Genomic DNA, 26,609 nt, shown 5'->3' on the forward strand with positions numbered 1-26,609 from the left:
AACTTGAGCAGCCCAAATTGGTAGAACTTGGTGACTAGTTCGATGTAGAGGATGCTCAGAGGGAGGAGTCTCAGATGACTTGAAGATTTAGGTCTTGCATGTGGTTTGGTTCTGTTTGGTTGTGGAGACTGGGTGCATATATGTGGGATGTGATTGATTGGAAACTCCCAGTCTCTCAATACTACTGCAGGGCCAGCCTCAGTGGCCTAGTGGTCAAGTTAGGTGTGCTCAGCTCCAGCAGCCCAGGTTCTGTTCCTGGGTGTGGACCTACAGTACTCATCTGTCAGTGGCCATGCTGTGGCAGCAGCTCACATACAAAAAGAGGAAGATTGGCGATGGATGTTAGCTCAGGAGAATCTTCCTCCGCTAAAAAAAAAAAATACTACTGTAGTGTTACACAACCAGCTACTCATTGAATATTATAGTTCTTTATTTCTTACTTTGCAGCTCATTCTAATTGTTATCCAGAAACAGATACATTAGTGGGTGATAATTTGCATGCATTACAGAAATAGTTTACTTCACTCAACAAAGAGTTGTCTGAGCCGTTTTTGGTAGATTTAAGTGTTTATTGATCATTATTTCTTTGATAAAGAGGCTTTGAAAGCTGGCGAAACAGTATTGGGAGTCACAACTGATTTAAATCAGTTAAAATGAAAATACAACATCTTAGAAATATAAGATAAATAATGAGAAAAAATAAGAATTACCTTATTAAACCTCTGAGACATCTTTTCAGGAACTTGCACTATATGGAGATACAACTATAAGGAAATATGCTGAATCAGATGGGGCAGTTATGATGTTTGTAGTAACTTATGCTAGATTTATTTTCTAAGCTATCAGTGATTTAAGTTTTTTTTTTTTTTTTTTAAAGATTTTATTTTTTTCCTTTTTCTCCCCAAAGCCCCCCGGTACATAGTTGTATATTCTTTGTTGTGAGTCCTTCTAGTTGTGGCATGTGGGACGCTGCTTCAGCGTGGTTTGATGAGCAGTGCCATGTCCGCGCCCAGGATTCGAACCAACGAAACACTGGGCCGCCTGCAGCAGAGTGCGTGAACTTAACCACTCGGCCACGGGGCCAGCCCCCAGTGATTTAAGTTTTAACAGATTGATTTGCCATTATTTTCATGAAATCAGATTTATTTTACTTTCCAAAAATAATAAGCATAGAAATTGTCCTCCAACAGATAGGAATATGAGATACAGTTGTTCCCTTCTTTTGTGATTGTGGTCCTTCCACTCTTCCCGTAAAGAAATGTTTCTTAGAACAAAATACGTCTCATTTAGACCAACATTTGAGAGTTAGGTAAGTAAGAGAAATTACAGTCCCTGTCATCACAGGTCTTATAAATCTAATTAACTTCTTATCAGATCTCCTTGAACTCATGTTTATAGTTTTTAAAGACTTAATTTCTCCTTAATTAAAGTGTACCTTCATTAACTTTCTATTTTAAAGTAGGCTGACCCATTTTTAATCTGTTCCCTAGTATAAATTTACTTAAAATGAGTACAGTGAAATGCTGGTCTAAGGTAGTTGCTATCTATGTGTAAGCAAAAGATCATTAACCTTTCTTTGAGTAGCTACATCATTTATGAACTTATACAATATTTTTGTTCTTGATCATCCTAGTTCCTCTCTACCCTCTCTTTTATTCTTTTTAGTTTTAACTAGAGTGACTGCCCTGGTACAGTAGAGATGCTCTTTAATCTAATATGATAGATCTCAGGAAGGCATTTGGCAAAGTCTTATGATTTCCAAAGGGTGATATTGAAGTAGTTGGGAGGATGGACTCTGTTATTTAGTACACCCCAATTTGAGTCTTCCCTCTACATATCTTTAGCTGTGTGACCTTGGTTCAAGGTACTTAACTTCTTTGAGCCTATTTTCCCCCCTCAAATGGGGATAATGATAGTGTCTTCTTCACAGAGTTATTGTAAAGATTAAATGAAATGACGCATATAAATTGCTTAGCATAGTGTCTGGCACATAGTAAGTCCTCAAGAAATGTTATCTATTATTTTATATAACTTTTTGAAAGACAACTAAGAGAAGCGAGGTTGTCAGACTTAGGGACCACAGGAAATAGGGGAAGCTAGCTGATAATTAGATGACATATTGAAATTCAAAATGCCTCCCCCTGCTGAATGCAGTGGAATACCGAATTTCAGAAGCATGACCTTTAACAGTCTTTTCCGTCTTAGATTGGAAAACTCAGTGGTGCTAACGGGAAAGGAGAGGTCTGCCTTAATAGCAGTTTCTGTTGAGTTTTTTTATTGACAAGGTTAAGCCACGATCATAGTGGTACACATGTAATAATAGTATTATCATAGTCTTCATTGGTAAACCCCATGGTTGTAATTATTGTTTTTTTATTCTGGAGTTCATCTTTAAAAAGAGACACTAGGAAATGAGGCATCTTTAAATGAAGGCAGGTCAGCTTGGCTGAACGAACTTGACAGTCATTATCTATCCTGGAGAAGCAAAGACTTGCAGGGTAGGAGATATTCGGTAGCCACCTTCAGATCTTCGAAAGACTGTGATCTGGAAGGTTGACTCTGCGTGGGCCAGCAGGTAGCTCTTCTGTAGCTCTGGAGTTGAGAACCAAGATTCAAGTCCTACTTCTGTATTGAGGCATGACTTGAGTGGAATCGCTTTACCTCTCTGAGCCTCAATTTCCTCAGCCATATAAAACAGAGAGTAAAATCACGTATGCAGAGGTTATGAGGTATAAGTATGTTAATATGTGTGAAAGAGCAATGCAGATTTATTGTTGTCATTTCCTAGAATTGTTCTGGGGAGGTGCTTAATCAGCTCTCTCTTTGGAAGGACTCTAATAATTAGAGCTGTTCAGCAGTGGAACAAGCTTTCTCATCACCCTGAGAGCCAAACAAAGGCCAGATAGTCATACCAGGGCTTTTTAGAAACTTCTGCATGGACTGGACATTTGTCAAAGCCCTTTGAAAGTACAGTGTTTCCCTAGTTCCCTTTTCTCTTCAGGGCCCCAGCACAGTGCCACGCACATGGACTGTGCTTGGTGAATATTTGCTCAATGAGTGAATGAAACTTTCTCCTCTAACACTGATATTCTGTTCTTTCTTTAGCATCATTCCTTTCTTGTTTTTAATATGTTTGTTTGCCTTTATGTTTTATCTTAGAATGTATGTTTTGACACTAAACTGAAGCAGCCACTCCCTGTTCTTTCTATTCAGGTACCTACTGAAGCCTAGGGCACTGGGAGAGTATTGACATGATTTTCAATGTGAGGCATTCTGAGAGCAGTTTTTCCTCAGGTTTGGCCGTTTTTAACTCCTTATTTCTGCTACTTCTATAAGTGCTTTAATTTCTGTAGTCCTAAGAAGAGGATGCCTTCTACATAGGGTATTTCCATGAGGTTACATTCCCAAGAGCCTCGTAACAGTGGTTGCCACTGAGAGGGAGTTTGGGAATTGGAGACACCACATTATTGTACTGTTTGAATTTTTCAAACATATGCTTGATTAATTTCTTAACTATATGCTTTATTAATTTTAAAAAGTAGGTGAGATGACTCCATGATTCAGTAGATACCAGCTTAAGTGAAATAGAAGATTTGTATTGGGAAAATATTGCAAAGTACACTTAGTTAACATAAAACAGCCTCCATTTATTGAGTCTGCTATGTTTAAGACATCATGTTGAGTGCTTTACCTACTGTCTCATTTAATTTTCTCAATATTCACATGAGGTTTAACACTCGCTTCCTTTTGTCTTTGCTGCCACAAATTCATGCCAGAGCTTTGATGCTGAACCAGAAGTCAAAGCCAAGCTCTGTTTCTTAAGCCTGCTGGCTTAACTTGGGCTAGAACTTGGGCACAGCCAAGGACTTGAAGAGCAGAGAGAAATGGCCGTCATTGAAATTATGTTGGCTGAGAAATGCTGCTGTAAATATTGCTTCCTGCCTTGAATTCACTATTTCTTTCCAGTGTACCAGGGATTAGACTGGAAGAAATGGTTAATAAGGATGCAGAATACGAGTTTGTTACATAAAAGACAGACTTGACCTTCAAGATTCAAGGGCCTTATAATAGGTAGCCAGAAGAAGTCTGTAGATATGTTTAAAAATGATAGTTGCCCATAGCCTGGAAGTCATAGTGCTTTTGATGACTGGTAGAGACTAGATTTTATCCAGAAACTGAGTTCTATGATTTTATGAATTTAATTCTTCATATAATTGACTACAAGCAATATTCTGAGTTATACCTTTACCATGGTATTTATAGAATATGAACTACACATTCTAAGGAAATATCTGTCTATATAATGAAAGATGGTCTTCGTTACTCTGGGGTAGAACTATTGACTTAAATAGTCTCAGTCTCTTCACTTTCTCTCTCTTAAAAGAAGGTAGTGTTTAGGAGAATTCCTTTAGCTAGAGAACTGATCGTTCATTACTCCATGACTTTTTCATGAAGCATATTTTATTTATTTCTGTGTGGTAGTTCAAACACTGTAGCACATGCCTTGCATACTAACTTTATGTCAGACCTGAGGTCAGTTCCTAACACTACCGTTTATTAACTCTGTGACCTGGGGCAAATGATTTAGCCTCAGTAAGCGTCAGTTTCGTTATCTCAAAATTATGTTTGATAATACCTAATTCACATTGTTGTAACAGGCTAGGATGAGTAGTATGTTCAAAGTGCCTGGCATGTAGTCAGTGCTCAGTGAAGATTTAATCTATGTCTTTCTCCTCTGTTCATTCCTGGTGTTTCCATTTGACCATTTAAGCTCTAGATCAGCCTCTTTGGAGGGGCCTGAGGTCATTTGGTTAGCCTCTACCCAAGTCTGGTGGACATCTGGCACACACTCATCCTTTAGATGCAGTTCACATTTGCCCCCTCACCTGTCAACCTTTCTACCTTCTGTGGGCAGCGGTATCTGCTCCTTCTTGCTTCAAAGGATGTTTTCCGTCTGCCTGGCATGTAGTAAGTGCTGAATAAGCATTTGCTGGGTAAATGAGTTTCTGGACAGTAGTAGTGTGGAGGGGTGTGTTTACACAGCTTCTTGTGGAGCACTGCAGTTTTGTGAGTTCAGCTTAATGCTTTGGTCTCAAGTTAATGAAAACAGCTGAGAGAGTGAAGGAGCTGATCTTCACTTGATACTTTTTGGTTCTAAGGGCAAATGCTTTTGGCATTTAGACTAAGTACATTTGCAGCGCAGTTATCCATTGGGTAATAATTATAATAGATAATATTTTGTTAGTGCTTACAGTAGACCAGGCCCTGTGCTGATCGTTTTACCTGCATTTTCTCATTTAGCCCTCCTATCAACTTTATGAGTTAGATACTGTTATTGTACCCATGATACAGAAGAGAGAAACTGAAACTCTAGTAAAGTTACTTGCTAAATATTACACGGCTAGCAAGTAGTATAGCCTAGATTTGAATGTAATCTAATTCTAGAGCTGGCTTTTTGAGTTACTATATTATATAATTTCCCTCCTCTGTGTTATTATGGTAAGAAAATTGTATAGGTGGGTAAAGATGATTATAAAGGTCAATATTTCTCAAAGATTCCCCCCCATATTCACTGTGTTTGTAAAAGAACCAGTTGCTTAATAGCTGGTGTCATAGATGTTACACTCTCCACTTATTTCTGGTGGGAGGCAGTTTCTAATGTGGATTCAGTTTTAATTTTACCACATGAATATCTGTGTGGAGGAATAATTATGACTGAAGTACACTGTAGTGCGAAGTAACCAAGTTTCTATTAAATATCGCGCAAGCAGTGAGTAAGTCATTAAATTCGACTCCTGATGAATATATAGTGATTGCTTAATACTAGGCTGCCAGGGAAAACATAGACACACACCCACTCGTAGAGGTACGTGTGTGTGTAATGTATGTTGCTAGAGATAGTTGGAGCTGTGTTTTAAGAGAGGAAGGGGTTTTTTTTTGCAGAGGGAGAGAAAGGCAGTATAGTGTATACTGTCATTTATTTGAGTTTGCCCAAAAAGAAGACACTTCTTGTTTACAAAATATAAAAGAATCAAGTTTTAGTTTGAAGAGATTGGGAAATATTTATTCTCTGTTTCAGAAATAAAATCCCCCTACCACATGTCCCATCTGTTTTAGGAAATTCAAAATACAATCAGGCGAGTCCCTGCCTCCTATCCTTTCCTCCTTCTTTGCCAAAAGGGACACGTATACTTTATGGCAGTGAATATTTATCAGATCCTTCTGAGTGTATGATTCATGTTGAATTGGAGTCTGCAACCCCATATGAACACTAAATGGCTGCTTTGTCTTAGTCTGGTGTTTGACTAATAAAATGCATGGAGTTGAATTTAATCAACTGTATATAACTGGCATTGTTCCTGTTCAGACATGCCTGCACATGACTTTGTAGAATAAAAAACACCTGATGCTGCCATTTTTATTTGTTTAGGACAGAATTTCAGGAAACAACTTGGCCATGAGCAAAACTGTGCAATTGAATTAGGGACAAAAAGTTGGAAGGGCTCAGTGGGTGAAGTTTGTCTTGAGGATGTGTCTCCCTAACACACACATGCACATATGTCCTAGTTGCAAAGGTAAAGTAGTTTTATGGACCTATAAGGCAGGAAGCATTTGGTCCTATTCTGGAGATTAGGGAGGAGTCTGGAAAAGGACCTTGTGGCTAAAATCACAGGGAACAGCAGAGCAAAGCAAAAAGACATCTGGTAGTGTAGAGAGGTAGCACAGAGATGTGTTCCGACGTGCCAGGGAGAAGGAAGAGTAGGTGTCTTCATTTTCATGTCTGTTTCACTGAAGGCAGTTCTAGTGAAGACCTGAGGGATGATGAGGGAACTTATTTGGCTCTGGGTACTGTGTGCTCCTGGACCTGTTTCAGCTGTGCTTCCCAAACCTCAGGGCTAGGCCTCGGGGAAGGGAGTTTATTTCTCTCTAGTGCATGCCTTAGGCTGCAGCTATGGTACAGCTGTGGCTTGGGAGGGACCTTATTTAGAATAGTTGGTCAAGAAGCTGCATCTCTTAGGTGCATCACTAACCCTCCATTCTCACTGAACTGGTTGCTGGTCTGAAACAAAGCCTTGACTGGTCTATTGACCATGCCCACCTGGACTTGGGAAAGATAAGATAAAGAATCTGCCAAGATAAAGAAATCTATCGGAGATAAAGAATCTCCTGCTCCCCCATTTTTAACCTGTGGCCCAGAAAATGGCATTATACTGAACAAATAAGTATGAATAGACCCTAAACAATCTTGGAACTCACCCTGAATAAACTCTCATGAGTCCGTACTGTGCCACATAAGAATTACCATATGCTACAGGCCTACTACCTACACCTTTTAACCACAGAGGACCTGGAATTTGTCTTATATGAGTCTGCCTGCATCTGTAAAAATACCTAGTGTATCTCCTCTCTTTCTCTCCTGTCTCAGACTTAGCTCTTCTCCCTCATTTTGCTTCAGTCTTTCACATTAAAGACAACTTGTATTGATTTTTAGTTTTTATACTGGTAATCATTTTGCTTTCATATTTGTTCCTACCTCAGCTATCATCTTCCTCTCATTGGAGTCTCATAAATTTTGTTTTAAGTTTAATTTGATTGCAATACTAAATATTCCATTTCTGCGTAGTGTCCTACTGATCATGTAACTTTAGTGCCTATGCAACACTTCAAAAAGAGAGAATACTGGTAGTGAGAATATTTCTGTTAGTGCGTTTTGACTTTGAGTAACAGATGACGTGTCTAATGAATAGTGTGGCTGCTTAGATTGCCTAATTATAGGTGTGTTGGACTTTAGGGAAATCATATGCAGGCCAACTGCATCCATTCAGGTACTTTTTATATTGTATAAATATCAGAGCACTTTGGTCTAAAGAGAAGCCCTCCTTCCGTGATTAGCATTCTGTATTTTTCTAGGCTTTGGCACTGAAGCGGAAAAAACAAAATGAAACCAAAACCATCTTTGAAGAATAGGTTTAGTTCTATGGCCCGTCGTGGTCTAAATAACACTTAAACGTTCTTCGGGTTCTATTAGCAGTCCATAGTGTTTGGGATAGTGCTGACCGGGGTCCCTGGGTACAGACACACCGATTTGTAGGAGGACAGCTCTGGGACTGGCATACTTACAGAAACAGTTATAATTCTGTGATGTGAATCAGAAATTATCTGTGCCCTCTGGACTTGATTTGCTAGGGTGGGAGTGGGGGGACATATTGCAGCTGGTTGTTGTACTGACTTCTTGGAACAGTTTCTTAATTAGTGTGCCAGATGGGTTACACAGGTCTCCACGAGCTCCATGTATTTATTGGCTTGTAAATGAATGTTCCAATATATCACTTAGGTTCATTGGATTAACACAAGCAAGGGTTGATTATAATAAATGCTTATCGAATGGCACATCAAGGAAATGCGAATCTTCCTAGACTCCCCAGGGCATGCTTGGCCGGGGAAGGGCAGTCAAAAGCATGGATAATAGAAATGATTTTGGCACTGGGCTCCACTCAGAAGTATCTCCGTAGTGTGCATCCTTCCAGGACTCTTCCCTTCCCCTTAAACGTCTCTCTCCTGCTGCCCTTGCGTGCCTGCTGCTTCCTTCTCGGTTGCTGCTGGTGCTCTCGATCTAGTGCAGCTTTGACTTCTCAGCAGCTAGAGCTTAGTTATTCTAGCATTCAGTGACTTGGTTGCTTTTATAGCCCCTCCAGTTAGCCTTGCTGATGTGAATGGTCACTCTCTTCACCAACATTAAAATTTAGTAGTCTTCTAAACGGGCCAAATCATTTTCTTTTCGTTGTCGGTGTCTTCTACTTAAGGAATTTGGAAAAGCTTTTCCAGGACCAAGCCTAATAGCATTTGACTGGTGTTGGCCAGTGTCCTACCTGAAACGGATTTTCTCCCCCATGAGGGTTGGTTCCCTGGATATTCATGGAGGAGTTGGAGGTGCTTGTCGTTCTCGTGTTTAAGCCCCTTTTAGCACAGGTTGGCAAGTGTACAAACTTTGCAGCTTGGAAGCCTGAGTTGGAGGCCTTGCTCTGCCACTCACTACCTTTATTTCTTCGAGCAAATTCCTTGAACTACTTAGTGCTTCAGTTTTCTAATATGTAAAGTGGGGGTAAAACTACCTATCTCTTAATGTTGCTGTGAGTTTAATGTAAATGTGGTATGCTCGGTACAGTCTTGGCACACGATAAAATGCTTACTAATTGTTAGCTACAGCTGCTATTATTATATGTATTTTTTTTATTGTCATTACTTTCCATGCTTTATCATCTGCACCAATCTTCTCTAATGCCAGGCTTGCAGAGGTGTGGTACAGTAGTATTTTCCTCTCTGGAATTGTCATTCTGTGAATTTTAACATCCTTTTATTACTGAACGGAAGTGGGTTCCCTCCTGGTAAGTTAAATCAGACTCTCCACCAGAACTAGTTGTCTCACAAAGTAAAGTATATTTGCAGCAAATAGGGGACCATGAGGAATCATTTCCAGAGTCATGGTGGCCCCAACAAAGGGAATCAGGGGCGTTTTATTTTGGATGGGTAATGAATATTCAAAAGGAGAGGTGAGTATTCTCTTGTGCAGGCTCAACTGCAAAACATGCTTCCACGAGTAAGAATGCCTAAGTGCCTCCTGGAGAGATCTTAGCATTAGAAATAAGGTGAAGGTCATAGGCATCCTCTTGTGGTGAAGCTTGGGCTGGTTCAGGGAGGTTGGTGATTGCATCTCCTTAACAAAAGGAAACAAAAACAATTTGGAAAAACAGTTAAAAGCTTCCAAACCCACCCTTGAGTTCCTCGGGGCAATTAGCCAGTGACAATTTGTGTGATTCTGTGCCTCCCTCCTCCCAGCAGTGCTGGTGCCAGTCTTTTTCCTATGGAAAGATCACAATGAAAATAGAATATGCAAATAAGCTTATATCATACGTCTTCTTCATATTTTAATTCAGTTGAATATCTGAGGCAGGACAATTTATAGTTTGGTGAAAGTTTAATTTTCAAACTTATTAAATAATGACCATATAAGAATATTGAAGGAATAGTTGCTGTCATTCTTTGTTGGCTCTCGAGCACTAAGGCATCATTCTTGCCCTCAAATGGATTAAAATCTGTTTGGAGAAATGAGATATATGCATATAAGAAGACAAGATTGTTTATGGTTAAAAGTCCCAAAGTATCAAGTATAGTTGTTAAGATAAATTAAGTGAGATCTAAGCTGGTATAGTTTGAAAGCAGCTGGTGCCTAAGCTCAGCCCTTGAAGGATGAGTAGGATTTGGTTGGTGTGGATTTTGAGGAAGGGTTTCACTGTAGGAGTGGGAGAATTTTGATAGTGGGATTATAGTGGGGAACCTCTGGCTGGCAGTCCCTCCATAGCCACCCATTACCCCCAGCCACTTGTAGTCAACAGCCAACTCCCTGTTTGTGTGTTTACCCTGCCCCACGCACCCCCCCCCCCCCCCCCCCCCGCCAGAGGTTCTTCGCGGATTTATTTGGCCTTTTTCATGCAACACTCTGCTCTTCTTTCCCCACCTCCATTCTTTAGAGGAACAAGACACAGATCCCCTACGCCTTTCCTAGCCTGGTGTTTCTGGAATATGAACACAAATAACATTTTTAAAAAGAAGTTATTATTGCAATAATAAGAGAAATAAGGAATAACAAGAATAAAAAGAATCATAAAAGTAATCCTAAAATAGCTGTGGTAGGTTGCTACTTGAAATGGATGTAGTCATGCCTCTCTTCCAGATTCCATTATGGGAGTCTCGTCTAGTTCTTGTCTAGGGTCTCTGTTCCCTTTTGCAGACCAAGACACTGACTTTAGCCTGAAGTTACCTGACTGGGCATCACTTCCAGGTATGGTGTGATTCTCAGTTGTTTTCAGGACCGGCTTCCTGATCTCTTGCGGTGTTTTCCAGTCGTTGCCTCAGGCTGCACTATTCATCACTTAGGTTCTTTAGCTTGTCCCAGCATTCTTAGGCCCAGGAGCCTTAGCTGAGGCTGCACGTAAGCCACACTTGGCCTCCAAAGATTCTTCCCTTAGGCTTCGTGCCATCAAACACTGACCCATCCCTCACGCATTTTATCCTTTGCAGGGAAGGTCTCCTTAGCCTTGTATTTGAAATTACTATCATAGGTTCAAGTCTTACTAGCATCCATGGGACCTTGATAATGAGAACCATCATCTTATTTATTTTATTTTGCAAACCCTTTCGTAGCATTTTTAATGTCAAACGCACATTTCTAAGTGCTTTCAAAAATTACCTCATTTAATCCCAGAGTGAAGTTGCCAACATTATATCAATTCTCACTGATTTAAGCCCCTGACAAACTTTCATTTCGTATACTTTCAAAGATTTTGCACTCCATAGATCTTTCACTGGGTTTCTGTTGAGTTTGAAGATGCCTCTATTATTAGATTTTTGAAAAAGCAGTTTATGCTCTTAGTCTTTGCTTAGAGTACCAGCTTTACCCACTTCTTTGACTGGTCCCAGTATCAGAATTTAATATCGATAAAATATACTGATTCCATTAAGAAAAGAAAAAAAAACCACCGTAATTTCTTTTAACTAGATAAGACTTGTGTGAAGCCAGGAGTCTGTTTTGTATTATTTTAAATGGAATAAATTAAAGTAAATTACAGGTCAACCCACAACCCTTAACTAATTTACTAAAATGTAACTAAATACAGTAAAATGCCTATATGTGTCACAAACCGTCGTGTTAGGATACAAATTGTTTAAAATTCTCTTCCTGATCATTAAGCAATTAATCTGATTTTTAACAAACAGTTATTGTATATGTAGCAACAGATACACGTTGGTATCAGCAACACCTAAACAACACATCTTCCTTGTTGATGTTTGGACATTTTCAAAACGTTGACCTGTGATTGACAGTCTAACAGTTTTATTTGGAATATGACTTGAGATCTTTCTCACACACCATTTTGTTTAAAATGTTGTATTTAATTTTAGGAATGTAAATAAAATTTTTCTTTTGTGAAAACACTGCCTCTCTCCCTGCCTCAAAAAAACTTGTATGGAGATAACACGTACATTCTGTGAAATCTGGATGGTACAAGCTAAGAGGTAGTCTACCAGAAGCAGGTTAACCCAGCGGGTATTTTATGGCAGGTACTTAGAACTGACTATTGTAAAATTAAAGCGTAATTTTAAGTCTAGGAAAATCATTTTAAAATGTAAGTGGATTTTACATTATTTCATGACTTTTGGATGATCTGTCTTATTGTTCTTCAGAGTAGACAAGAAGTATTGACATTTGTCTGATTTAAGGTATTTGAATGAAGAGTCTTTGAGTATGTGCATTCCCAAATGTGATTTAAGTAACTTAGCTTTATTTTTTCATTCGTCTTTTTTAATGTTTGAGTTTTTATTATCCTGTGTTCCCCATCTTTTCCTAATCTACTGAATTATATGTTTAAAGCTTGAAAAACAATGTGAAAGCACTTTTAAGATTTTTTAAACATAGTAAGCATGGTTGTTTCATACTCCAATTGATAGATAATTCCAATATCTGAAACATTTGTGGATCTGTTTCTGCTGATTCTTATTCTTGGTGGCTTGTTTTTGGGGGGTTTGTAAGATTTTTTCCTTGTTTTTATTTTTGTTTTATGTTTCTCCCCTGGTAATCTGATCATTATCCTCAATGGTTATTTGTAGGATTATTTGAGGCCTAGGATGAAAGTGTCTTCTCCAGAGGGAGTACCTGTGGGTAGTTTCAGTGTGACACCACCTCACAACCATGATCAGAGCTTAGGTTCTCAGACCACTCAGGTGAGGGGAACCCAGGCTGCAAAGAGCTTTGTTTTTTCTCTCTCTTTCCCCGTGTGCTCAGTGGCCAAGGCCAACCTCCCTGCAGTCCAGAGGAGCAGGGTGGGATTACTTCCGGTTCATCTTTATTCTGAGGAGTTGGGGGGGACCCAGCTTACTTGGGGAGGGTATGTGACTTTGGTGTTCTGTGCTCTGCTTCTTTGTTTTTGGTTTCCCCTAATTTTGCCCTGGTTGTTTCTTACTATCTTATTTTTAAGGAGATGTCTTCTTTTTTTTGCTTTATCCAGTTGTTTTAGTTGTTTTCAGTAGGAGAATTGGTCCACGTAACCCAACCTACTGTTACTAGAAGTAGAGGTCTTCCTTATTTGATCTTTAACCATCCTGCGAGGTTCTTGTGTAGATATATAATGGGGCCACTTTAACAGGTGAGGGAACTGAGGCTGAGAGAAGTGTAGTGAGTGACTGATTGAAGATCATGCAAGTGGCACAGCGTGGAACCCCTGAGTCTGAGGCTTCCTTTCTACCTTTGGGCCTTCTACTGGGTGATTCTCAGAGTTTTGAATGAAGCAGGCGTATATTGAGAAAGTTTTTTAAAATATGTAGTATCTTTACAAAACCATTTAGACCATTGACTGATAGGGATTGTATTGGTGCAACTTTTTCCCAACATGTCCTTTGAAGTGGAAAATCATAGTTGCTTTCTTTTCCTTTCAGCTGAAGTGAGTAGTGAATACAGTATGGACAAGGCAATGGTCGAATTTGCTATAATGGATCGAGAACTAAACCATTATGTAAAGGCTGTTCAGTCTGCGATAAATCATGTAAGTTTATACCTCTCTCCTGTTTATATTTGGTTACAACTCAGTGACCTAGAAATAGAAACACAAAGTCAAAATTATTCTCTAACCTTTAATATTTTTTTCATCCTTACTGTAGCACCTATTAATTTCTTCTTAATCAGAAAGTTCATACAATAGGAATCTTAAATATTTTCCCAGCTACCCACTAATTAGGATATTACATTTATTTTAGATTTTCTTACGTTTTTTTTGGTCTCAGTTTTTAGTCTAAGCCTCCTTCGAGTATGAGTAGATTTTTTTAAAATGCTAAAAATTGCATAGAACTTGTTTTTATTGTTATATTTGCTTAAGCCTACAATTTAGACCAGGTTTAGTAACTCATTCTCCCGCTTTAACTAATGTGCAGCTGTTGCAAAATTCATAGAATCAGATAATGTAGAAGAGTTTTAGAGCAAGTTTAAAAAATAAGAAGGTTGGCATTTTGGTTTTTCCAGAAGGCAAACTTATCTTTGTTGACTCCAGCTGTCACAGGAACAACGCATAAGGCAGTTAAGGTGGGAACATAGCGACATCCTTTTCAGCAGTACCATGTTGAGTAAGAAATGAGCAATATGATTGCAGTAATGTTTCTGAGAAGTCCTTTGTCCTCTGAGCAATGGAAACTCCCTTTTGAACTGATTTCATATACCTGTGTAATACGATGTCTTGTACTTCTGGTTTCTTTATTTGCCTTTTCTACTTATATCTATGGGAAAATTCCAAAAATCAAATATTTTACAAGATTGGCTACTATTCAGTGGAAGAAAATTTTTAAATATGGTTTAATACTTAAGCCATACTTAAAAGAGTATTACACAGTTATATGTTCATGGTTATATGAAGTTTTCCTGTTTTTTTTCTTAAAAAATTTTTTTTAATGATTAGTATTTGTGACTAACTTAAGAATGTCTGCTTATATCCAAGTGATAAACTCATTCAACTTGTAGAATTCTGATATTTCTAACCATTGTGACTTTTAGTCTTGGTAGTGTGGCTGTTTCTTTCATGGGAAAATATGAAAATGTCATCATGTTGAAACATTTGAAACTGGCTGACAAAGCGCTTAGACCAGAGGGTTTCAACTCCAGCTGACGCCTAGAATCAGCCAATCCCTACACTGGAGAGATTCTGATTTCTTTTGTCTGGAGCAGGATTGGGGCCCCAACATTTTTAAAAACTCATTCTAATATGTATCCAGAGTTGAAAACCACTGACTTAAAAGAACAAAGCTGACTTTATAGAGTAAAGTGTATTTGCTACCAAAGACCAGAGTTAGGCCTATTACATAGATCCATCCTGCTTTGACCCTTACGTTCTTGGGAGGATATTTGATAGCCCTTTCTATCTTTAACTTTGATGTTGTGCAAATGTAACAGCACAGTGTACATTATAGATAAGAAAACCAGATTTTGGAAGTTAAAGAACTTAATGTGGATTTTTTTTTTCTATGAAACTCTAGGATTCACAGATACTTAAGGTATTTTTATATGAAGAGTTGAACTCTTCCCCTTTCAAAAAACTGAATCACTCATTAAAAAAAGTCAAAGACAAACCCTCACCCTTACCCACATTCAGTAGTTAACAGCATTTCTTTGATCTTGAGGCCTCATCTATTACCCTCACCCTACTAAATAGGAAGAAGTATACTTTAAGTTTTATCCCGTTTTTCAGCCCTAACCTCACAGTAGACTATGGAACAACCTGATTTAGTGATTCTGGTGCTTGTCAGGAAGATTCCTGGTCTTTTATAAGAGGAGAAAATATGTTTATTTTCCTTTCTGATGCAAAGTTGTGCTCCCTATATAAGATTGATACAAGACCAAGAATGGTAGGTCATAATTTTAGAAGGTATCTAAGACCTAAAACCTTATGGGGACATAGTAAGGATATGACCATTATTTTGAGGGAAATGTTTTACACTCTTTATATACTATATACTCTTTACATACTGAAGTTATGGATGCTGCTATCTTAATGCTTGTTTTGGTGAGGGATAAAGCATGAACAGCAGCTCGAGAGGGGCCAGGATACCGTAGTTCTGTAGAAATAGCAATGGTCTAGGAGTCAGAAATGCTTCCAACTCTAGTTCCTCCACTTTCTAAGTTATGATCCTGGGTCAAGAAATATAACCTGTTGCAACCTCATGTTCTTCATCTGTGAAATTCTTGGCCTGCCTATTTCACAAGGTTATTATGTGAATCAGATTAGATACTGTGATACAATTTGACATTCATCAAATTTGATGGAGGTATAAGATAAAATGTTATTGTAAACTCAGATTTCCAAACATATTCGTTAGAAAGGTTGGACAAGATCTTTCCTAAAAGCAAGTACTTTGCTTTGCTCACTTTATTGCAACAAGGCTTTGAAATTAAACTTTTATTGGCTTTGACCTGTCCTACCCTGGAATTCAAGAATCATATAGGATTAGACGTAAGCTAGTTAAGTTACAATGTGAAGTGTTCATGATTTCTAAAACAAAGAAATTGTTTTAAGTCAGATAATTAGGAAAGAATACAGATAATAGGAACCCATATGGGTCCCATTTAACTTCCAGTCTGTCATAAACTTTTAAGAGCTACAGTATTTGCGTTACTATATCATTTGCCCAGATTCTGATCCACCCTGTGGTCTTTCTATTTATGAATTTTCATATAGTCACAATGAGTTAAAACAATTTTTTAATCATCAAAGAGCATTAGAGTTTATTATTTAAATAGATGTCTGTCTCCTACTCTCACCTTCATAGAATTCTGAAGGCTATATACCTATGAGAAGATTTAATAAGTTTACTTTGGAACCTTAGAGGTGTGGGTCAGTTTACCAACAATCCCTGGGAGATCCTTCTGGCATCCAGCAGAAGCTCTCAGATCGCCTGTCTTTGTTCTTTGAGAAAATAGAGCTACTATATTCTACAATGCCTGAAGATTTTATTTGGAATCAGTATTTATTTCAGTGCTCTGAAACTTAAAAAAAAATTAGGACTTTTCTCCAGCTAGGCTGTAGAGGGAGTATTATACAGTGAACACTGAAAGATTCCCAGATAAGTCATTTATAAAAACTTTCAGGATAAATGGGTTATATACTTGTCTCAGCTCCTTAAAACATTCATGTGGAGCTCCAGAGAGTTCTGTATGAGGTCTTTGGAGACTTTGAGTCATGAGACTATACATGTGATGAAAGTGTTTTGAAAGCTGTAAAATGGCGCACAGATATACTGTGGTCCAGTCACTTCTTCTATCACCGTTACTGCCAGGGAAAAACTTTTCTCAGTTTCTTCTTGAGAACAGAGTGAAGTTCTGAACATTAGACTTTTGATGACCTAATGTTTCTTCCCTTGATATCTAAGCTTTTATTATTTGAATATATTGAAGAGGCACCATTGGCTGGCTTTTTGTTCTCAAACGTTCATTGAAGAAATATTTACTAAACATCTGTGTGCCAGGTACTTCTAGGTGCAAGACAGAGGAGGTCAATCAGCAAAGCCCACATGAGCCTCACCTTCAAGATGTCCTCTGAAATCTAGAGGTGGAGGCAAGCATTTAACAGAGCAATATGGATGTTAGTTAATGACTGTTGTGGTGTGTGCTACAAAGGGAAAATAAAGTGTTCAAGGAGAGTTAATAACTCAGGGGGCATAATATCTGCTGGGAGTTGGGGGACTCCCTCCTGAGGAAATGAAATTTAATCTAAGATGAAAGTCAAATGATCCTCAACATGGGAATCAAAATATCTAACTTATGTGTTTATGTGACTTTTGCATGAAATGGAAGCATGTTTTTTCTGATTGTCTTGATGTCAGAGTTTCAGGATGCCTTGATCACTCAAAGACTTAATTTGAGAAAATTAGGCCAGAGAAAGCCTACTTTTATATATAGAAAGTTTAAAGTATATAGAGTACTTGAGTAACCCACCTCAGGTTGGTCAATGATTCATTTGTTCACAGATAGTAGAGTGCCTACTATGTGCCAGGAACTGTGCTTAGTAATGCAAGTCAAGGCAGTAGTTAATTTAAGAATAACGTCATTACTGATATTCTGCTTCTCAAGTCACTTCATTAGTTAAACAGGAGTTATCCCTCTTAAAACGAGACTTTTTATCATGTATTGAATAAACAATGGTAATACTGTATATTTCTGATTCTGTGTTTATGTGATTGTTTAAAATAAAACGTGTAGTCTCATCCTGTGGGCTTCAGATTCCAGAGAGTGGGCACCAGTTCAGTTCAAGGAATCCTCAAATCCATTTCCCAGTAACGTGTTTTTTCAAATAAGAGATGATAAAGAGTTCAACCACTGTCATGAGGATGGTCCTTGCAACTTTTTCATAACCTTAAGTCTCATAGTGAGGAAGGATGGGCACCATGAAGCTAAATGATAAATGGGCTAACAGGCTCATATTAGTTTCACATATTATTAGCAGTCAGTGATAAAATATACATCCTCTCTGCTTTTTAATGAGCAGTCTAGTCCTAGAGTTTAGCAAAAGTAACTAAAGCTTGAGATTCACATTATACTTTGGTGTTTATTTTTTCATCATGATACTTAATTGTGTAATTTTACTTTAACAAACTTTGAATCTTAAAAGAATTGTCAGACTTTACCTGTATGTTGTTCTTTTAGTATGTGCTGCTTCAGCATGTTAATTTATTGGAAAATCCAAATATTTATATTTTCTTCACTTTGCTGCTCTCTTTTGTGCTACGTGCATCTTACAGATTGTATAAGATTTTAAAGCATTTAAATCGAATTGCTGCCGCATACTTGTTTTTGGTTTTTTTTGTCTGCGTTTTATAGCAATTCCTACCAAAAGCCTCAGGAGGGAGAGTATTTTTCTTCTTAACCTAACAGGAGCAATTAGGGGCCAGATTGGTTTACTTGTGTTGCTTCTTATAAATCCGTTCAGGGATATGCCCTGTGTACTGTGATTTTTGCTTGATAAGCTAACCTGAACATTGAATCTGCCTTTTAAAACTAATATGTTGAGAGTTAGAAAAGTGAAAATATACTTCACATAAGCTGTTGAAACCAACACAATCTTAGATATAATAAAAGAACGAGGTGGGTCAAAGGTATAGCTTACCTCAGCCTCGTCATTATGCAACTAGTTTAGAATGTTTTTGAAATATCACTTCCCTATACTTCCTCACCCTTCACCCTTCATCAACTGGTAAGCTTTGCCTTTTGTAAATCTTTATTTTAAAGTTACCTTAACATCCACTTCTTTAGCGTGAAATCTTATGAGGTATCTTACAACTTGGGAGTTACCGTTTTAGTTAAACCAGATTTGGGGAGCATTTCTCGCTCTAAGGCTAATAATTTATAGTATCTGAAGGAAGTTTCAGGCCAGAGGATGTAATTTATTGGCTATGATCATCAACTGACTGAATGTAAGAATGTGCCCCACATTGTGAATCATTGACAAAAGAAGGAGGGGAAATTAGTTTGGGGGTTATAAAATTCGAGGACAGAGATTGATGGGCATGAGGGAAATTACTGTTGTCAGCAGAATGGCAAGAAAGTGAGAGATGACAGTGGGATTAGTGAAGATCTCTTGGAACCAAATGGGAAAGTACTGGAGAATACCCTCTTCTCCACTCCCTGACCCCCACATTTGACACCCCAGAGTGGTGTGTGGTCTCTTAACACCTTTCTTGTCAAAAGTTTCCACATGCTCCATATATGAGCTTTTCTCTATAGGAATCTTGCCCAGGTGTGGAAATTAACCGGAAAAAAAAATAGTTGACTTGAGGTATTCACTCTTCAGCTACTTGGCCCCAGAATGTGTTTGTTTCTATAATTACTGCTAATTAACTTCTATTCCAGTACTTTAGAGCTCTGTCTGCAGTTATTCCTAAATTAAGGTTGTGTTTGGTAGCATTTTGTCTAATACACAGAGACTTAGGCCTGGATATAGTATTTCACAAATTGAGTTGCCTCTATAGGAAAGAATCTAGATATAAATCTCTTAGTTTACCAAGTAAAGTAGCTGCTAATAGGTGAACATTCTGGTCTATATTGAGACTGATTTTCATGGTTAGTTTATAGAAATCCATCCTAGTGTTTTGTAGGTATTAGGTGTTGGATTTTATTCAGGATTATGAAACGTTTACATTCTTCCAGGCCTTAATGTGCCTCCAGTACAGCATTTTCAAAAGTCTGCTCCATAATAAATTAATCAGGATGTGAATAAGTATAATAGGGAAAAAGGATTTTGTGGTCAAATAAGTTTGAGGAATGCTTGATTAAAAGAATTTCCTTAAAGACTCCAAACCCTTTAATACGCTTTTATGCATTGAGCTTCTCCAAAGGAGGTGTATTTGGTCATTTCTTAAACTTATTTAATTAGAAAACCTCTTTGGGCGAAGGACTCTACAGAACAAACGTACTTTGGGAAATACTTCTATAGTCTCCACCCCCTTATCCTACATTGGAGGCTAAGAGATGGATCCAGCAGTTTGTGCTAGTATTTTTATGGTATCCACGGAACTGGGGAGACATCAAACTCCTGATCTGCAGTGGGCCCAAGAGATGATTCTTTGTAGAAAATCAAGAAAGGGCCAGCCCTCTGAAAAGACTATGTGTTATTCCAACAGTGAAAAAGAGGAGGGAAAAGTCTTTAAAAACATGCAGTGATTGCTTGGCTCTTGGTGTCTCTGAAGCAAACAGGACCCCTGTGTGGAGTGTTGATCCAGGAGAGTGGAGAGAAGGAAATGTTTTCTAGGAAAGGAAGAGAGGAGAGTACAGAGTAGACAGAAGGGACACAGCAGCAGTGTGGGCAGGAAAGGCATACAGGCCTTCGAAAGGCCTGGCTCACCGAAGCACTCCAGTTAGGCGAGAGGGTGCCTAATAGGATTATCAAACACCTTGGCCTCAGTGGCACCAGGCAGTCCTGACAGCTTATTACTTGAATGGTTTAAATGGTGTGGATGTTCTTTAATACAGCAAATTTATGCTTATTTCTGACATTGGGCATAGTCCATATATAGCATCAAACCCTTGTTTTCGATGGTCACTCCAGCCTCCTTCCATATCAAACTTTTCACCATAACTGAGATTTAGGCCTTTCCGCACCATCTAGCAGTTGTGCTAATGGGCACCGAGAGGGCTTGGGCAGTAGAAGAGAGGTGGGGAAAGTATATTGAACCGAGAAATGGATCACCAAACGTTAAGGGTCACTGTAGAATGAATGCATTTTCAAAGGGTGGAGTTGAAAGCAGTTGCTTGTTTATTAATCTCATAATTAAGTTGTTCAGTTCGTGCCAATAGTATGCTTAGTCTAATGAAGATACAAAAGCCTCTTGACACGTGTACCCAAAACAGCTATAAAATAATATTAACAGAGAAATAGTTTGACAGAGACAATAAAAACATGCTTAAAAAATTCAGAGTAATGGGAAAGAGGCTTTGCTTAAATTCTGCCTTTTCTACACTCTAACTGAGCCCAGTTTCTTCTTAAAGTGGGCATGATGGTATAGGTCATATAGTTCTGATAATGATGCAAAGTGATAGCGTGAAAGCACCTAAAACGGTCTGTCGTAGTAATTTATGAAGTTGCCCAGAGAGTTCTGTAAAGGAGAAGTCATTTCCTTTGATCAGATTTAAATGATCTCTGGGAGGGAATTTTGAGTTAAAATCTGGAGAGTAGAGGAAACCATTGGGACCAGCCAGAGATGTTCTTTGAGAGGTCGAAGGCAGGGCCTCTTTCCTTAGCCTTCTGGTAATGGAGGCAAAGGGGGAGTTAGGGGAACGTAGTGCTCATCGTGTAGTGACTGGAAAGTATTGGGCAGAATCTAGGGGACCATAGCAGTGCAGAGGCCAGTGAGCAGTATGGCATATGGCCTGTTGGGGTTGAAATCCCCTGATCAGTAAGTCTGCTTATGTCTGTAGCAACAGGAAAAGGATTGTGCCCTTTGACATGTGCTAGTTAATGGCGACAAGGGGGGTCATACTAGAGGTAAGAACCAGACAACTAAGGAAGAACTTCGGTAATTCAGGAATGCACAGAGAAAATATTTATTGAGCTATATTTCCATCTCTAAGTAATTTTTGTTTACTTTATTAGTAGCACCCGCTTGAAAAAATATTGGGAGAGAAAAAAGTGTTGGGTTTATTCCTCTGATACATCATATGCAGATTGTCAGCTATATTTCAAATGTGCAGTCTCTAAATTGTTGACAAGTGAAAGGACAGAAAGAGTGTAAATGGATTGTCCTTTTGCAAGCCCTGTGTGAGTTCTCAGTTGTGATGGGAAGGAGACGCTCTTTCCTTCTGAAGTGGAGCCCCCGCCCAGTGAACTGTCATTGACAGGGTGGGGAGGATTGATTTTTATTCTGTTTCTCTCTTAAAGCATGAAGCTTCTGGCAATACGGACACTTTATTTTTCATTCTTTTGTGTCATGGCCAACCTGATATGAAGCTTTCTGAATTTTTTCTTTCCTGGGCTGCTTTTTTTTTTTTTTTTTTTTTAGAAACATTTATGTCACATAATACAGCATTCTTTAAAATAGTGAAAATCCTTATATTCATTTCTCATGGGCTAGAGCAATACAATCAGTCATTATGAACAGTTTTAGTATAATTATTTCTTCTATCCTTTATTCTGTCTTAAAGTAATCATTTAATTATCTTCTAATGGAAAGTGATATTTAGAAAGTCCAAGTCAGTGTTGCTTAAAAATAGAAACAATAACCGAAAATAGTTTAATACGATTGCATCACATGGTTGATTTCCAGACATCCTGACTTGCTGGCTTTTTCCGTTCCCCTTGACTGACACCCGGGGGTCTCATGCACTTCAATGCCTGCCTTCCCATTGCCTCAGCTGTCCGTGGTTCTTGGACTGTTATTGGTACTAAGGAGCAGACCGTCTGTACTCATCAGGTTACTCTGTGTCACCCTGAGGTTTATTTTAGCTCCAACATGAAACAGAAGCCCAAAATGCCACATGAAATACTAAAGAGGAACTCTAAATGGACTAAATCCTGGGTGTGTTTAGAGCATCCCTCTTGCAAAGTCAGAAATTGTTTGATGCATGAGGTGTGGTTATACTGTGTTTTAAAAAGCCTCGGCAAGAACATCTATGCTGTTTTTTCTTAGAAGAAATTCTTAAGATATTACTTAAAGCCCCTATAAATAATATAGATGAAATTAGAATATGTTATCCCACGTTTGCTATAATAGTAATGGATAGAATTGCTTTACCAGCATAGAGAGTTAAAGTGTTTTGCCCTTGTAATGTAGAGTGTGTATGACCCCATTACAGTAGTAAATTGTTTGGTGTTAATGTTCAGTTTAATTATTGAATTTTCCTCTACACCCATCTGCAGAATAGCTATGTGACCTTAAGCAGGTTTGCAAAATGAACTTAGTAATATCTGCCCTTACCTATCTCAGAGTGATTTCTTGATTTAAAAATGAGATAGCATCCGTGAAAGCACTTGAGAGGTAAAAGTACTCTATGAAGGCCTAGTCTTAGTGTTCTGTCCTCTTCACTTTTAATTTCTTTCTCTTCCCACAACAATGTCCACCACGAGCTGATTTGAATCAGTGAACTCTTCTAAACCACCTAAACCCAGAATAAATGGTAATAGGTGACTTGTGTCTTGTTCCCTCACAGTTATTTTCCCATCCCACAGCTTAAACTGGAAGGATGAATGTGTAAGTTTTAAATTCACTTTTTGTCTTTAATTTAGTCATCTTTTTGGTAAGTGTTTATTTCTGTCCCCCCTCCTGCCTCCACCTCCCGAGAGATTTGCATAAATCTCATGTAACAGTTCAACAAGTGACTAATGTAGACTGGGCTTGCTGAGTTCCTGAGTCACTTTATTATGAAACACTCAAAGTTGAACATCTATATATAACAATGAGGAAATAATTTAAAACAATTTATACTTTCTGATCTGATGGTTTTAGTGACTAACTCATCAGGCCAGAGTGAAGAAGGAAATTAATGAAAATTCACAAAGCCAGACAAAATTAGCCTGAAAAGAAAGTCTGAATAAACCACAATCACCTTTACTTCCTTCTCCCCCTTTTCTAAGCAGTTGGTGTTTGGTTGTTAAGAGTGTTGGCCTGGGAAAAAAGATCTGGCTTCTACTCCTTGTTCTGCTGGGCTGTGACCTTGGACAAGTCATGTAACTTCTGTACTTGAGCTTCCTCATTTCTAAAATGAGAGTAATAATGTATTTTATCCTACCTACCTCACTGGGCAATTGTAGATAAAAATGAGATTACAAAATAGGAATGTGACCCCCAAAAAGATAAGTGGTTATATAATTATTACATCCTGACAGTCCTCATCTGACATCTCATATCTGAATGGCCACACTACTGAAGAGTGAAGGAGGAAAGGTACATTCCCAGTGTTTGGATATCTGAATTGAATCACGGAATACAATTCCCGATAAAAATAACATTCGATGGGTAGGCTTCCAGGCCTGCCAATTAAAATGATTTAATCATAACAGTTCATGGTGATCCAATTCCTGTAAAACTCTAAACCCATTGGAGTATGGGTATCAGTTTGGTGTTTAAAATGTTCTGGAGGACTTAACCTCGGTCTGGATGGTGGTGAATTCACCTCTCTTCTGGCTTCCCCAGTTAGTTGATACTTGCCTAGGGCTGTTGATGGTTTGATTTGGAAATGTCATCAGTTTCTACTCCAGTCCCCTGGCCCTTTGACTAAGAGAGTCTGAAACAAACTTTCTTTGCCCCAGGTAAGGGATGAGGAGCGAGCACTCTTGGAACTCTGACCCCTTGGATGATCACAGTAACCTTCGGTAAGGTAGACATGATGGACTCTGAGCCTCAGGAACATGCTCAGGTCGCGTGGTTAGTCTCTAGAGGTGGGACTTGAATCTTGGTTTTTTGAAGTGTAATTCAAGGCTCTTTCATGACCTCTTCATGCCTCAAGACAGGTGTAGTTTGTTGAATTGACTTTCTCTTGTAGTTTTCAGTTGGGATGAAGAATGCTTTTGTCTCATCTCAGTTATGAAGTATGCTTATGGTCTCACACATATCTTATTGTAATTTTACCAAAGGTAAAGATTTGGGACATTTAGTCTAAACAAAAAGTGACTCATCACATTGATTTGACATGCATAAGAGAGGGCTTCTGGTAGTATTAAAGAACTACTTGAGGAAAAGAATACTGTTATTTGGAACTGTTATATTAGAAAGAAGGAAAACTTTAGAGGAGCCAGTATTATTGACCCTTTAAGAACTTTTTGTCTGTGGTATATTTTAAAAGTGGCAGTGGTGTGAATATGAAGGAATTTTAGGGGTTTGAAGTAAAATAAAAAGAAATCTTTTTTTCTAGTTTTAACGAGATACTTTATGTTTCTATTTATTAAAATGTTCAGTTCTTCCCGTTATAACAGTAAGCCTAGCTAACATTTCTCTAGAGCTTGCTATATGCCAGGCAATACTCTTAAGTTGTATTTGGTTAACTCAGGTTGAGTAACTTTTTTCTTCTTGCCAGGTTAGCCTACAGATTTGTTCATGATCAGTTTTTATAAACAATGAGGGAGAAGTCTCTCCATGGAAGAAGGCAGTGATGTGGTCAGTATGTGGCGTTTTATGGAATGTGTAAAGAATGTGTCACTGGGATAGGGGAAAGAATACCGCAATTGGAATCAGAAGACCTGCCCTCATCCTTGCTCCTCCTCTGCCTAACTGTGTGACACTGGGCTAGTGACTTGTCATCTTAAATCTTCAGTTTCCTTACCTGTAAAAAGAGGATAATAGTACCTGATGGGGCTGTTGCAAGGATTAAATGAGATACTCTAGGTAAAGTACTTACCTTCATGTCTTCACAGTAGGTGAGGCTTCACAAAGTGGCATTCAGAAAATATTAATTGCCTCTTTTAATCTCCACACACAAGGTTGTTGTGAAATTAAGTTGGAAAACAGAGTATGAAAGCTGGCTTATAAATTTTTAAATACCGTCCCAGTGTTAGATGGTATTTTCCATTGACTGCTGCTGCCTTTAGCACTTCCAGAGTAAAATGTGTGGGGGAATCAAGGAAAACAGGTTATGGCTAAAAGATCTGGATTTTACAGGTGGCCACCAGGTCTGGAGATGTAGGTGACTACACAATAAATGTCTTAATGATAGAACATTACACTGCATTATGAAATAGTATTGTCTGAGTTTTCAAACTTGGTGGCCACCCTGTAGTCTCAGCTCTGTCACTTACTAGGTGTTTGGTTTAAGGAAGTTATTTTATCTCTCTGAGTTGAAGAATAAGAATAAAATTATATAAATTATTCTAAAAAGTGCTCTATAGTCTGTGAAGCATCTAACTGGTTTGGTTTTGTTTATTTTAACTTTCCTGTGGTACGCTGACTTTTTGATTAGGTTAGTGATGGATAGAATTAATTTTCATTTAGTCAGGAAGCCTTTCTTACAGGAGGTGAATTGGAAAGTGAAAAGCAATTTGATAGCTTTAATAGTGAGAAGTAATTTGAAATATCAGGAAGCCTTATTAATTATAGAGAAGGCAACATCAGAGAATTTGATAGGCTGCTAGACTGGAGTGAATGGAGCCGGTAAAGGATAAGGAGCATAATGAATTGTTGGAGCATTAGTAATTCCATAGTCTTTATTGTGTTGGGTGAGATGTGATAACTGAGGGAAAGATCCAGCCTCATATCCTTGGATTGCCTTCATTCTGTGCTGTAAATATATGGTATAGTATAAAGACAAGGGATTTGAAATCAAACACTAGAATTTACTAGATTCTTCATGGCACTTAGCAATGTTGGAAGTTAGCTTAGAGATTTAGAGAAAAATATAGTATCCTGAAAATAGATAGTTTGCTTATTTTTTTCGGTTCTTATGGTCGTGTTAAATAGGTTTTCTTATAGATACTTAGCAAGAACAGAAGGAAGAAATCAGTTAGCTTTCTCTTTCTGTTTGATTGCAACATAAATGGCAAATTCATTCTTTTGGTTAAAATCGTCTAGTTTGTGGATGGTGTGACTGGAGGACT

At 38.3% G+C, this 26,609-nt stretch overlaps 1 protein-coding gene across 5 annotated transcripts in view; it reads left to right on the top strand.

Moving 5' to 3' along the window:
- NSMCE2 (NSE2 (MMS21) homolog, SMC5-SMC6 complex SUMO ligase) overlaps positions 1-26,609 on the top strand; it is a 226,571-nt gene that overhangs the window by 37,943 nt on the left and 162,019 nt on the right. For all 5 annotated transcript variants that reach the window (XM_008527514.2, XM_008527511.2, XM_070632040.1 and 2 more), the window contains one exon: positions 13,492-13,598. In XM_008527514.2, the coding sequence (XP_008525736.1) occupies positions 13,492-13,598 (107 nt within the window). The remainder of the gene's footprint in view (positions 1-13,491; positions 13,599-26,609) is intronic.

The sequence above is a fragment of the Equus przewalskii genome, chromosome 8 (assembly GCF_037783145.1).
Source record: "Equus przewalskii isolate Varuska chromosome 8, EquPr2, whole genome shotgun sequence".
Lineage (NCBI taxonomy): Eukaryota > Metazoa > Chordata > Mammalia > Perissodactyla > Equidae > Equus > Equus przewalskii.